Source organism: Hirundo rustica, chromosome 8 (genome assembly GCF_015227805.2).
Source record: "Hirundo rustica isolate bHirRus1 chromosome 8, bHirRus1.pri.v3, whole genome shotgun sequence".
In the NCBI taxonomy this organism is placed as follows: Eukaryota; Metazoa; Chordata; class Aves; order Passeriformes; family Hirundinidae; genus Hirundo; species Hirundo rustica.
The window spans coordinates 17759529-17772232 of NC_053457.1; the positions used below are offsets into that span (position 1 = coordinate 17759529).

The following is a 12704-nucleotide window of genomic DNA, read 5'->3' on the forward strand; positions in this document are numbered from 1 at the left end:
CAGAAGGACCCAGAGCCTTTCATCCCTGCTGAAAGTGAGAGAGTGAAACCCCTCGAAAGCACAGAGCAGCCCCTTGTCCTGTTCCACACACGGACACACACCCCATGCCCATTTGCCTCCACTACAGATTAGCTGAAGGCAGCAATTCCAGACATCCTGGAGCAAGTAAAAGAAACATTGCTACTGATGCTGGGTTTAGTCCGAACAGGGTGTCAGGGGAGTACAAGACCTCTTAAGTTTGTAGGTCCCTGTAAGTCTCTACTCCCTTGAGCTAATGGTGGCCCTGTACAAGGTCCATTGCTCACAAACATGACGCTGTTGTTATTTGGAGAGCTCTTTGTGGTCACAACCACGTTGTAGACAACGGAATTCTTGCACATGGCTAATGGCTAATAATGGCTCTGCAGTAAAAGCAAACCCTGGGGCACTGAGTTTGTTGTGGTTTCAGGCACGCATGCCCGAGTGTTCATCCACCCCTCTGCTCCCTTCTGAGCCACCAGAGCATTCAAAGTGACAAGAATCCTCCTCTCCCAAAGAATGCATCTTGCAAGCATGGAAGGGACCTTGACTGAGTGATTCATCCCGGCAAGGAAGGACTAGTTTCCATCATCTGCTCCAGAGGCAATTAGAAACACGGGCAGAGACAGCCATTCTGAGACAATCCTTGCTTCAGAGTACTGGTAACATTAATGGACAAGACAAGGGCTGAATGGGGAGGGGAAGATACAGAGAAGTGACTGCAAAATGGGTTTTAATACCAGGCCAGAATATGAGTACATGACCCAAAGTACTTGAATCCAAAAAGTTTCATGACCAAACCCATTAATTTCACAGCTAGCTTTTCTCCTACAGATAAAGTCTACAGCAATATTACAGATTTCTATGAAATCATACCTCAAACAAAACACTGCCCTTTGATCCTACAGTCATCTACCTCATTCACAAATCATATCTACCTAGTGTCATAGTGTAGTTCTTGCTAAGTCCTTCACCAACAACAGGGCACAAAGTGAAATTCAGAAGCCATGCTCACACTGCATTCAACTATTTCAGATCTCCCTGTAAAGCTCCAGGGGTGCTCTGAGCAGCATCAGGGCAAGAAGACCCACTCTGAGCATCCTGGAACTCTTCAGGACAACACAGGGAACAAAGCAGGGCACACAACCCCAGTCTTAAAAAGGTGCAAATGATAGACAGGAGCAGGGATATGCAACTCTTGAGCTGTTAATAGTTCACAGGAGTAAATTAATATCTGCATTTGAGCTTAGAAGATTCAGTCCTACTACACCTCATACAAATTCACAGTCTGCAACACAGAATTTGGCCTGCAAGTCCAGACAAAAGTAATGAAATTATCAATCACTGAACACACAAATAAAAATCCTAGGTCAGTGGGAATCTTACGCTTTACTTCCTTGGCTCAAGCCCCAAATAAATCAGATTTAGTTACATGCATAAATAGACTGCAAATGACAAGCTGCCATGGCTTTTTCTTCCCCTTAACAGTACATGTTTTATGTCAAATAATCATTACCCATTAGCTTTGCCTTGTGTTCCATAAAGAATTTTTTTCTTGGACTGAAGGAAGGAGAATTGGTTTTCCTGACAGAAGTCAAAGCTGGCAGAAAAATATCAGACAAAATGCAAACAAATAAAACCTGGTTCAAATAACAAGTGTATGTCTGAAACAGAATAAAAATCTGCTTTGGAACATTCCAAGCAATTATACCTGGTTTAAGCAAATCATAGCACTGGCTGCAATATAACCATAACAAAGAGAGATGAAAAGGCAAAATACCAACAGATTACATTTTGAAAACAAAACAAAAAAAATATTGCTTACAGGCAGTTGGAGATTATGAGAGGTGTCATCTAGATAGTGTGGTCAAGTTACAAGTGAGGGAAGGCAGACAGCAAAGGAGGAAGACAGACAACCACTTTTAAATACGCACACAGAAATCAGCGCTATCAAAGGAACAAAGCTGATACTTTTGCAACTCCTCTCAGCTGACCTGCATCAGGTTCTACATCTCACAAAGAACTAAAGTCTGGCTACAGTAGGTTCTTACTTAAGAAGAAGCAGAGTTCAGTAGTGGTTTAAAAGTCAGTCAATACCAAATATAGTTAAGGTGGGTGATAGAACATGTGTTCAGATATTTTTCCCAGCAGTCTGATTTTCCAACCACAACAATGTTGTTTAAGCCACTCGTCCCCTCCCCACACACTGTGCAAAACCAGCACAGAGAATGGCAGGGTCTGAGACAGCATGGAAAAAGAAGCTGCAGAAGTTCCCACAGGTCCAGCTCCATCCTAATGATCTTATGCTGGGACTACATGAAGCAGGAAAAGAAGCACAGGGCTGTAGTGAGACCTCAAGGCAAAAAATATTCACTCTCACTGGCGCTTGTAGTTCATGAGTGCTAAATACATTCAAATACTTGGCAAGAAAATAATTTGGGGGGGGGGGGAGCAAATAATGTGTTTACCAAATGCTCTTAGTTTGCTTTAAATATAGCATATTGTGAAAAAAACCAACATATGTGGAAATCAGCAATTCTCTCCAGTCATCTTAAAATTATAGAAGGTGACCTTAAATAGCAGCTCCTGAAATGCTTTTGTTCTGAAAGCTTTTGGCAAACCAAGAAGGATCAACCTGTTTCCCTTCTGACACTTCCCACACCCACTGCCTTTTCAATGGCAAGTTGAGAAGGGGTACACAGCCCCAAAAAACAGGATCAGGAAGGATATTGGACAGGGTAGCTAATTCCCACCTGATCAGAAGTTGTGCTCTTCCCCACCAGTGACATTCCCCTCTGGAGCAAGGCTTACCAAGTTGAAAGAAAGGCAGCTGCAAAATGGATTACAAGTGAGAGACTGGGCGCATCGTAGTGATGTTTTTACCAAAGTTGCTGGTGACACGGATGCTCTTGAGAGCACAGGAGACAGAGTAAAATTAATGTGAAAGGCAATATTGTTATAGGCCCTAAGAGACAAAGAGGGACTATACAGAAGTTCAAGGGGAAGATGAGGACTGAAGAAAATGTACTTAAGCCAAACTCCCCAACATAACAGTTATAATCCAAGAAAACTGGCCAAGACTTTATAAATACATTTCTGCTGCCATGATCTGCGCCGTAGAAAAAGGAAACATTTTCCCAAGTCTGTACAGCTCATTTTTCCTCAAAATCCAAGCAACATTTAGCAAACATCCCAAATTGGAAAAATAAGAAAACACTTCTGTCCATCTCACAGTCAAAAGTAACCAAGAAATTGTTTTCTATTTGGTAAATTACAACACAGATAGCTCTGCAGCTCAGATCTGTCATGTCAAGCATTGCCAGCAGCAGATATTTATGCTAAGTATAAGTCCTTACTTTAAAGGGGTTTCTATTTGTTGCATTAATAAACAATCACAATGATGCTATCAGGCACTGTTATAATCAGGAAACATTAGAGGTCGGTCATTCTTTCTTCTCTTCAAGTGCAATTCAATATGATTACAAACAACAGCTGGATGTTAACAGCAAGGCAGGATGAAAGGGAGTTATTTACATTCTCAAGCCCAAGTATGTCGCTACAAGACCTGATGCTCAAGCAATCAGATACCCAACAGGGCCTGTCCTCCGCAGTCTGGGATGGGACAGAAACGAGTTCTTTGTGCACTGGGACAACCTAAGCAAATGAAGTAACCAAAGCAAGTGAGAGCTACTCGACAATCCCTTACATCTGGCTTCAAAGCTTAAGAGCTTTTTACATTGTTTGAAGGTAAAAATAAGAAATTTGCTATCACAAGTGACTTGATCTTACTACATGCCATGGGAGAGTGGGTGTGCTAACTGCAATGTATACTGCCTAACCTCATGCAGAGAGCGATTTAGTTGCAAACAGAAGAACTACTGCTGCTTCATTATGATATTTTAAAGTCTTCCATTATGCCCCCAAGCAAGCTAAGGCCTGCACAACTCATAAAGCACAAGACAGAGACAGAGCAAGGCTGCAGACTCTAGGCAGCCGCCTCTGCAGCCGGGAGATGTCCCATTCTCCCAGCTTCAAGAGATTTCCTCATTTAAGCCTCCCCAGAGACAAGGAAGTCCAAATGTAGCTCTGGCACAGGCCTAAGGAGGATGAAGGCTGCTCTCCCTCCCTCCCACACATGCTGCTTTTCCCTTTCATTATGCCAGCTTTTTGGGGCATCTAAGGTTTAGTGCACTGCCCTGATCTTGCTTATCCTATGGAGTTAACATGAAGGATTGCAATCAACTTCAGGCTGAGAAAAACGGTAAGAAAATGGCAAGTTTCTTTTTTTTCTTACTGGAAGCACATACATTATAGCAGTAACTTCACCAGAAGATGATCTTTTCCATCTATGGTTGTTGCCTGCAGGATTAAATCCTCACAGATTTCGCCTGGCAGAATGAAAAGGAAAAATCATGCCCCAATAAAGTCATTGCAGTAACACACACTGCATAAGGAAAAAGGTTTGCTGTCTTCTTCCAGACTGCCTCCTACTGATGTGTGATTACATCTTTCTATTGGGAAGCAAAGCAAAGCAGACAAAGTCATTTTGGTTCAGCCAGGCTGACTTTAGAGACAGGAGCTGTCATTCAGCTCACAACAGGGCCACAGGATTAAAGCCTGGTGTTTTCACACAACCAGTACTTCAGTGCCAGTGTCAGACAGCTAACTAGGACTGAATGCATCTAACTCCAGTCTGGCAGGGCACCAACAAAGGGAGGCAATCCCCAAGCCATAGGGGTATACTTAGTGGTGTGTATGGCTGCGTTTTTATGGGGTTTCTCCCACTTGAAATTAGAGACAGAGTTCTTCACAGACATATGTCAGCATGGATCCAATTCTAAAAAAAATTGTTCACTGCATTTACAGATTTACCAGATGCTTCTGACTGGCTTCTTATCTTCTCCCTACCTGAAATACCTTGACTGTCTTCAACATTAATGAATTCTCAACACTATCTAGTTCCTACCTGGTGAACTGTCCCAAGACCCAGGGTCTGTCCACTAAATCAGTCCTCCCTGCCTCCATAAAGCTCCTTGCGTTGTGCCAGATGTCACAGAATACAGATGGGACCAATATACCCTCAGCCAGCACAGGACCTATGGCTTCTAAGATCTGGCACTCTAATATTACCCATATGGATTGTAACGCAATCTCATTGAGACCAAAAGCAGCTTTGCCACTGCATTGTTACAGACTTGGTAGGAGCAGGGATAGATTCTAAAGCCACTCAGGGGCCCAAGTAACTCTTAACACAGCTTTTTACCAAAGAGGAGCTCTTTGGTATAACTTTCAAAGCTCATAAAAACTCAGTTCGCAATTGAAACTAAAGAGAATTTTCCCACTGGAACACAAATGCATTATTTTTTACTTCAACCATGATAGGTTCAGTTTGCAGTGGACCACTGTAGTGAATGGACAGCATCTGAAACAAAATGAAAGATCTGTGGCTTGAGAAAAGAAAATACATTATTTCAGGTCCATAGTACTAGAGAAGAATCTACCTAGATGATCAGCTTCCTACTGTTTGAAGATCAGTACCTCTGAGCAAATTGCTCTCTTCTCTGCTTTTATCTCCTCGAATACAGTATGAATGGTAACAGCACAGCCAATAAGGGGCTTTCTGAAATACAGATGAAAAGTAGCATAGGGGCACGGTGTGGAGATTGCTAGGGATACTCAATGTCACTGTGCCAAGGAAATTGTACTACAGAAAGCAGAGAAGCCATACTGCTATCACCAACATTCATTGTTACAGGGAATTCAGTGTGGGAACTGGGCATAACGACAGTGGGAACTGGGCATAACAACAGTGCCAGTCACTTCTGGGAAGTCTGGTAGGAATGAATTTGAGAACTGACACTAGTCCTCCACAGAGCCCTTTCTAGACACAAAAGTTACTTTAGGAACAAGTTCTAAGTGAAAGAAAAACAAAACAATGACCACATGGTGTATTAGTGTATCTTTTAGAAAGGCAGAATGCCTTTGATTTTCAGCTTCTTTTGCTCTAAAAACAAAATCACTACTTAATGATGCTTTTTCCCTTCTTGAATACAGAAATACACATCTTGAGTGACAGTGACTTTTTGCCTCTTGCAGGCTGTACAAAGGGTCTTATGGATTGATCCATTCTTCCAACTGGGAAATAGAGCAATGCAGACTTTATACCTGGCTTGAGGGTAAGAATCACAAAGTCTTCCATCTTTCATAATCCCTTGTCACATAGGTAACCCAGGATGTATTAGATAACACAGCCATCACACAGTGGGACACTAACAATTTACTCCTTGAGTTAATCCCTTGGCTTAACCCTCTGTCAAGCCAGAGCAGTACACCAGAAGAGAAATTTGCACCTTCTGAAAAACACCTGTGGGTGCACCAGTTTACCACTTGCTTTGCTCGTGCTTGCTAAAACATGCCTACACGTGTAAGCTTTATCATACCCCAACCCTGCCATACCTGAATTCAGCTGACACAGTACTAAAGAGAAGTACTGAACAGCTTGTTTTAATAGATGTAACTCAAACACAGGTTCGGACAACTCCAAATAAGCTGAGTGAAAACGAGTTATTATAAAACCTTGTTCCTATAAGCGAACTTGTAAAAACGCAGCTACTCCATACAAGCAGTCTGGTCTTAACTTTAGGTAGGTCTGCATGGTCCTAGCACTGCCAGAGTCCTACAGGTGACATCTCTGCACACAGCCCAAGTCATGACACAAAACTTCCAGGAACCATGGGACACTGACCAACATCCCCTCAAATCCAACGCTCACAGCCCACACCCCACATGCTACAACCTGAAAGCTACGCAATTGCCAAGGTTTGCATGCACCACTAACTCAGCATAAAGGACACTGCTCCCCTAAATGCTCCACTTGGGAAACGTGCAAGTTTTGGGGAACAAAAATAAGGAAGGAGCCCTACACGTCATGTTTGGCATCAGGAGAAGTCGTCCGGGAAGACGGGGGAAAGAAACAACATCTCTGCTGCTGCAAGGAGTCACTGAAGGGTGAATAAACGTTTTTAAATGCGACTGTCACTTACTTGTCCAGGACGAAGTAGAGATCAAAGGCACCGTGACAGGAGCGCTGCTCTTCTTGCTCTTCCTCCTCCTCCGGCCGGGCGCAGCGGATTAGGCTCCCCATTGCCAGCAAAAAGCAGCACAAAAATGCCGCTTTCTCCACACGGCTCCAGCAACTCGCCATCTTTCCCCTTTCCTTAATTCTTCCTCCTCCCCCAGTCTCTCTCTCTCTCTCTCTCTGTCTCTCTGCAAATCTTACAGGCACTTCGGAAGCACCAAGAGCAGAGAGGAGGAGGAAAAAAAAAATAAAATAAAAATCAGAACGAAACAAACGAGAAAAAGAAATCACGAACTTCAGGGTCTCAGCCCAGCGCGGAGAGCCGAAGGCAGCCCTGCCCGCGGGGCCGCGCCGCTGGCTCGGGGCAGGGGCTGAGCGCAGGCGGACGGTCCCGCAGCCCAGCGCCGCTCCCCGCCGCCCCGGAGCCTGCCCGAGCGCCTCGGCCCCGGCCCGCAGGGAGAGGAGAGGCTGCTCTCGCACGGGCCAAAGGCAGGAAGGGGCAGAGGGAGGGGAGCGGGAGGAGGGAGACAGGATCTTATGGGGGCAAGCTGAACCGGGACTTTCCTGTTCCGGGATAGCGAGATGGCAAAGGCTGCTGCGAGCGAGGGACCGAGCTTAGGGACCGCTGCCCGGCGCCGCCGAGCACGGGGCGGGCGTTCCTCCCTCCTTCCCTGTCGGGCTGCCCCGGGGGCAGGACAGCGGGGAGCGGGGCAGGGGGCTCCGCCGGCGGGCAGGGAAGCCGGCCGGGGCCGGGGGCAGCCCAGCTGCGTTCCGGAGCATCGCTGAGCCTCTCTCCCGCAGGCTCGGGAGCGGCTGGAGCCCAGAGCTGGTTAGAGCTGAGCGGTGGCAGCGCCCAAGGCAGAAAGAAGTTGCTGTAGGACATGGGCGTCGTGGCAAAAACCTGTGACAAAGGGGGCACAACGCGAAGGGGACACTTAAGAAAAATCTGTTTGCAGCTCAGTGCAATTAAAAAGATTATTGCTTAGGGGCGGGGGTAGGGGCAGGTTTTCACGGCCCTCTCGTGCCACAGCAAATTGTTTCTCTTCGTGGAAATCTTGATTTACTCACACTGGAGTCTGAACACATCCTGCAGGCGATGAGTAATGATGAAATGAAATCTCTTAATGGAGGCTTTGTACAGTAGCATAATCACTCTCCGCCTGATACACACAGGTTACAAAGCGCTGCCCTAAAGAGATTGCCCAGCTCATCTGGTTGCTGTCCCCAAAGTTTGACTAATTAGTGGCTTCCAGCCTCTTCCCCCTCCCCCACACTCTTTGCAGCCCCTAATTAATGAAAAGAGCCACGGCGAGGGATGCGAACGGAGTCAGTTTGCATGAGAGTTGGGGCTAGACATTTCTCTCTCGGGGCGAGGCTCCTATCACGAGCCAAGCGGGAGGGAGCCCATCCCCTGTGGGGTGCTGGCGCGCTGTCCCACCGAGCACAGCCCCCCGAACACCCAGCGCTTCGCCGGGGCCTCCTCACCCGGGAAGCCGAGCTATAACCCTCCAGCCGGGAGCCGCTTCTGCGTGCCAGCAGCAAAAAGTGACACCTCCCGCCCCCGACAAAGGTGGTACCCGCGGGGGGCACGGCCTGCCGCCCTGCGGGCGTGGGACGTGGGCGTTGTTTCCCCACCGCCCCCACGGCAGCTGTGCCCTGGGCCCTGCCGCTCCGCCCTGATTGTGCGGCTCTGCGGGACAATGGTGGGATGCTCCCGCAGCCCTCTCCCTCTGTGCCCCAGGTGCGGCTCTGCGGGGAATGGTGGGATGCTCCGCAGCCCTTTCCCTCTGTGCCCCGGGTGCGGCTCTGCGGGGAATGGTGGGATGCTCCCGCAGCCCTTTCTCTCTGTGCCCCAGGTGCGGCTCTGCGGGGGAATGGTGGGATGCTCCCGCAGCCCTTTCTCTCTGTGCCCCGGGTGCGGCTCTGCGGGGAATGGTGGGATGCTCCGCAGCCCTTTCCCTCTGTGCCCCGGGTGCGGCTCTGCGGGGAATGGTGGGATGCTCCGCAGCCCTTTCCCTCTGTGCCCCGGGTGCGGCTCTGCGGGGAATGGTGGGATGCTCCCGCAGCCCTTTCTCTCTGTGCCCCAGGTGCGGCTCTGCGGGGAATGGTGGGATGCTCCGCAGCCCTCTCCCTCTGTGCCCCAGGTGCGGCTCTGCGGGGGAATGGTGGGATGCTCCCGCAGCCCTCTCCCTCTGTGCCCCAGGTGCGGCTCTGCGGGGGAATGGTGGGATGCTCCCGCAGCCCTCTCCCTCTGTGCCCCAGGTGCGGCTCTGCGGGGGAATGGTGGGATGCTCCCGCAGCCCTTTCCCTCTGTGCCCCAGGTGCGGCTCTGCGGGGGAATGGTGGGATGCTCCGCATTCCTTTCCCTCTGTGCCCCAGGTGCGGCTCTCCGGGGGAATGGTGGGATGCTCCCGCAGCCCTTTCTCTCTGTGCCCCACGAGGACACCCGCCTGCCCCTCCGCGCAGAGCCCCTTCCCCGTCGGAGCCCGCCCCCCTCCAGCAGCCTCGGCGTGCTGTGTGTGGTGTAGGCTGCCGCCCGCCAGTCTGATATAAAGTCTGCACTTCGGGGAAGTCTGCACATCTCCATTTCAGTTGCCTGTTTCTGTTCTGGACCGAGTTCAGACACATCCAACCGCGGCGGCGGTCGGGGATTTATCAAGGAAAGATTAGAGGGTCCACCGGTTTTCAGCCTCTTGCCTGGTTTAACTATGCACAGCTAAAAGCCGAATGCACTGCTTGAGCTCACCACTTGAAAGGTTTTTTGAGCCCTGGCCAGTTGAGACCCAGCGATTACTTAGATCATGGAGAAATAGAAAAAAACCACATCCTCCCTGGCGACATTCACAAAAAATGAGCAAGCGGCTGCTGAGCAGCAGGAATCCCCCGCTTCCTCCCTCCCGGGCTTCGGCCTCGCCGGTGACCACTAGTGTCCGCAGCCGCGTGGTCCCCGGCAGCCCTCGCCACCCCCTGCCCGGGGCAGCCGTCCTTCCCCGCGCACATCGCGGCCTTTCAAAACGAAATAAAAATGCTGATAGCGTCAGATTCCCTCGGTGCCTCGTGAATAAATATCAGATTGTATGGTAAAATAACGCGGCAGACTTCAAGGGAGTCTCCAAAGCAAAGTAAGGCACCTCCGAGAAAAATAATAATAAAAATCACTATTTTTCGATACCGTGCGCTGCTCTCTGAGCTCTAACATATCCTCCGATTCTGCAAAGAGAGATGGCTTGCTCATCTGCCTCCTCCAAAGGGCCCGGCGAGGGGGCACGTTTTAAGGCGAGGTGGGCGTATGCAAAAGACACGGCCCAGTTCTGCCACGGTCAGTGCTGGGCAGAAACACCAGGGGAACGTGCGGCTGCGTCTTTTGCTAGCGCCCCTTCCCTGCTCCTCCAGCCCCTGCGAGAGGGGCCGGACGCGGCCGGGGCTTGCGGGCCGCCTCTGCAGAGCCAGAGCCTTCTGTTTTAAACAAAACAGGTTTTCCGATCTGCCCGAGCCCCTCCTGTGGCTGTCACACCCCGGGCAGGCCTGCCGGGTGCCAAGCCCGAGGGAGGTTTGCGTGGGGTCGGGAGGGAGCGGGCAGGCAGGGCGGGCCGGGCTGGTGACCGGGCGCCCGGAGTCCTTTGGTCGGGTCTCGCTCGAAGGAAAGTCACAGCAAGCGCCAGGAGAGCTGACCGTAAGGTGCGGACCTCACCCTCCCCGGGGCACAGGTTACCTCAGTGCACCTTCTCACAATGGTTCAGGCTCTGTAAGGCAGGTGATCACATCTAATTGTCTCTTCTTACACCTTCTGTCGCTATTTGCATAAAGGCTGCAAAGACCCGCAAAACCCCACAAAAACCCACAAAACTCCCCCCAAACCAAAACTCTTGCGATATGAAGGGCAGTGGGAATTGTCCGTCCCAGTTTCCTGACACCTGCATCCCAAGTCGGCCGATGTTTCCCATGCAGTATCGGGAGATGCCACCGGCACACCCGTTCCTGGGCGGGCGGTAGGATGCAGAGCTTCCAGGGCGGCTGGGCAGCCACCGAACCCCCGCTGCCCTCAACATTGCTGTTCGTTCGGCCCCAGCTGAATTTTAAAAGAGAACAGGTACTCTAGAGTTCATTCTCTATAATCCCTGTATCACAGAACACAGCGAGAGTGGCTCGCTCTCATTATTTTTATAAGATTACTCTTTAATTGCAGCGAAAATCCATGCCTTCAAAAGCATTAAAGGCTTGACGTTTCTTTTCCCGATACAAGCCCATATTCAGATTACATGGACACTAATCAAATAACCCGGGTTATTTCATTTGTCAACGTGTTCATAAAAATTTTCTACCAGGCGTTAAAGGCATTTATATGGAACGACATCTTTCAAAAGCAATGTTGCTAGTCCAGATTTAGGGTATATTTGATTATGACAAGACGTTTGATGGTTTTATTTTACATACCAGCTGTACCACAAATCGTTTCATACCTCAAAGTCCTAATTTTTATCCTGCGAGTATTTTCTATGAAGCAGTACTTTTCATTTTAAGCGGCTCTTGTCAATACCTGCAGCTCCTAGAAGAGCCTTCTATTCAAAAGCGTAGTCAGATGATATAAAGGACAAGTGGGAAGGCGGCTTTGGAGATGGTTTTGTTTTGTTTATTTCGGCGTGCGTGCGTGTGTGTGGTTTTCCCCCCCAACTTTGAAAGAAACTCCTGGGTTTATGGTACCGTTAAAGGGGGAATCCCGCTGCGGGACGGCTGCGGGGCCCGCGGGCGGGGCGGCGGCGGGTCCCGGGGGAGGGGGGCGCCCGGCTGGCGGCGGGGGTCGGGGGCAGGAGCTGCGGTAGGCGTTTCCCGGGGTCCGCTCTGGGCGGGGAGCCGCGGCGGGGAGGAGGGTGCCGGCGTGCCGGGGCGGTGCGGCGGCGGGGGCTGCGGCGCGGCTCTTGGGGGGCCGGGCGGCCCCGGCGGTGGGGTGAGGCGAGGTGAGCTAAGGTGAGGGCTCCGCGGGCGCTAGTCCGTAGCGGGATCCCGGGAGAGCGAAGGGGCGCGGCGGGGCTCCCGGCGCCGCAGATTCCCCCTCCGCGGGGTGCCTGCAGCGGGACCCCCAGGTGAGCGGGGCCGGGGCAGAGGGGCCGGGCGGGGGTCTCGGGGCGGCCGCTGCCCCCGCAGAGCGCGGCGAAGCGGCAGCAGCACCGCGCGGGCCGCGCTCCCGGAGCCGCGGAGCGATGCGCTGCCGGGGCCAGCGCGGGCAGGGCCGGGGCCAGCGCGGGTTCCCCGAGCCCCCCGGCGCTGCCGCACGGCCGGGACCCGCCGGGACCCGCCGGGACCCGCCGGGACCTGCCGGGCCGCCCCGGGGCCGAGAGCGGGTGAGGGCACGGTGCCCGCAGGGGCTCCCGCGCTGACTCGTGCCCAGCCCCGCCGTGCGGCAGCCAGGGGCCCCGGCGGAGCGCCCCGGGCGGCGGGTGCCCAGGCAGGGCTGCCGGGGGGCGATGCCGAGGCGGAGGGGGAGGCGGGTCCCCCTCGGCAGCCCCGCCGGCAATAGCCCTTGTCCTCCCTCCCGGCTCTCTTCTCTCGCCGAGAGCTCTCGGGCATCAGCTGCTCTTTTTATTGGTTACAGCTCTCATCCTTCCATCTT

General features: G+C 51.4%; 1 protein-coding gene across 6 annotated transcripts in view; it reads right to left on the bottom strand.

The window, feature by feature from the left end:
• Nucleotides 1-8722, bottom strand: part of ANTXRL (ANTXR like) — a 59679-nt gene extending 50957 nt beyond the window's left edge. For 3 of the 6 annotated variants that reach the window (XM_040071587.2, XM_040071586.2, XM_040071584.2), the window contains exons 1-2: nucleotides 8165-8575; nucleotides 7062-7302 (exon numbers count right to left, since the gene is read on the bottom strand). In XM_040071587.2, the coding sequence (XP_039927521.1) occupies nucleotides 7062-7302; nucleotides 8165-8243 (320 nt within the window). In that variant the 5' untranslated portion in view covers nucleotides 8244-8575. The other 3 variants (XM_040071583.2, XM_040071582.2, XM_058421577.1) reach the window with 3 other exon arrangements.
• Nucleotides 8723-12704: the final 3982 nt, after the last annotated feature.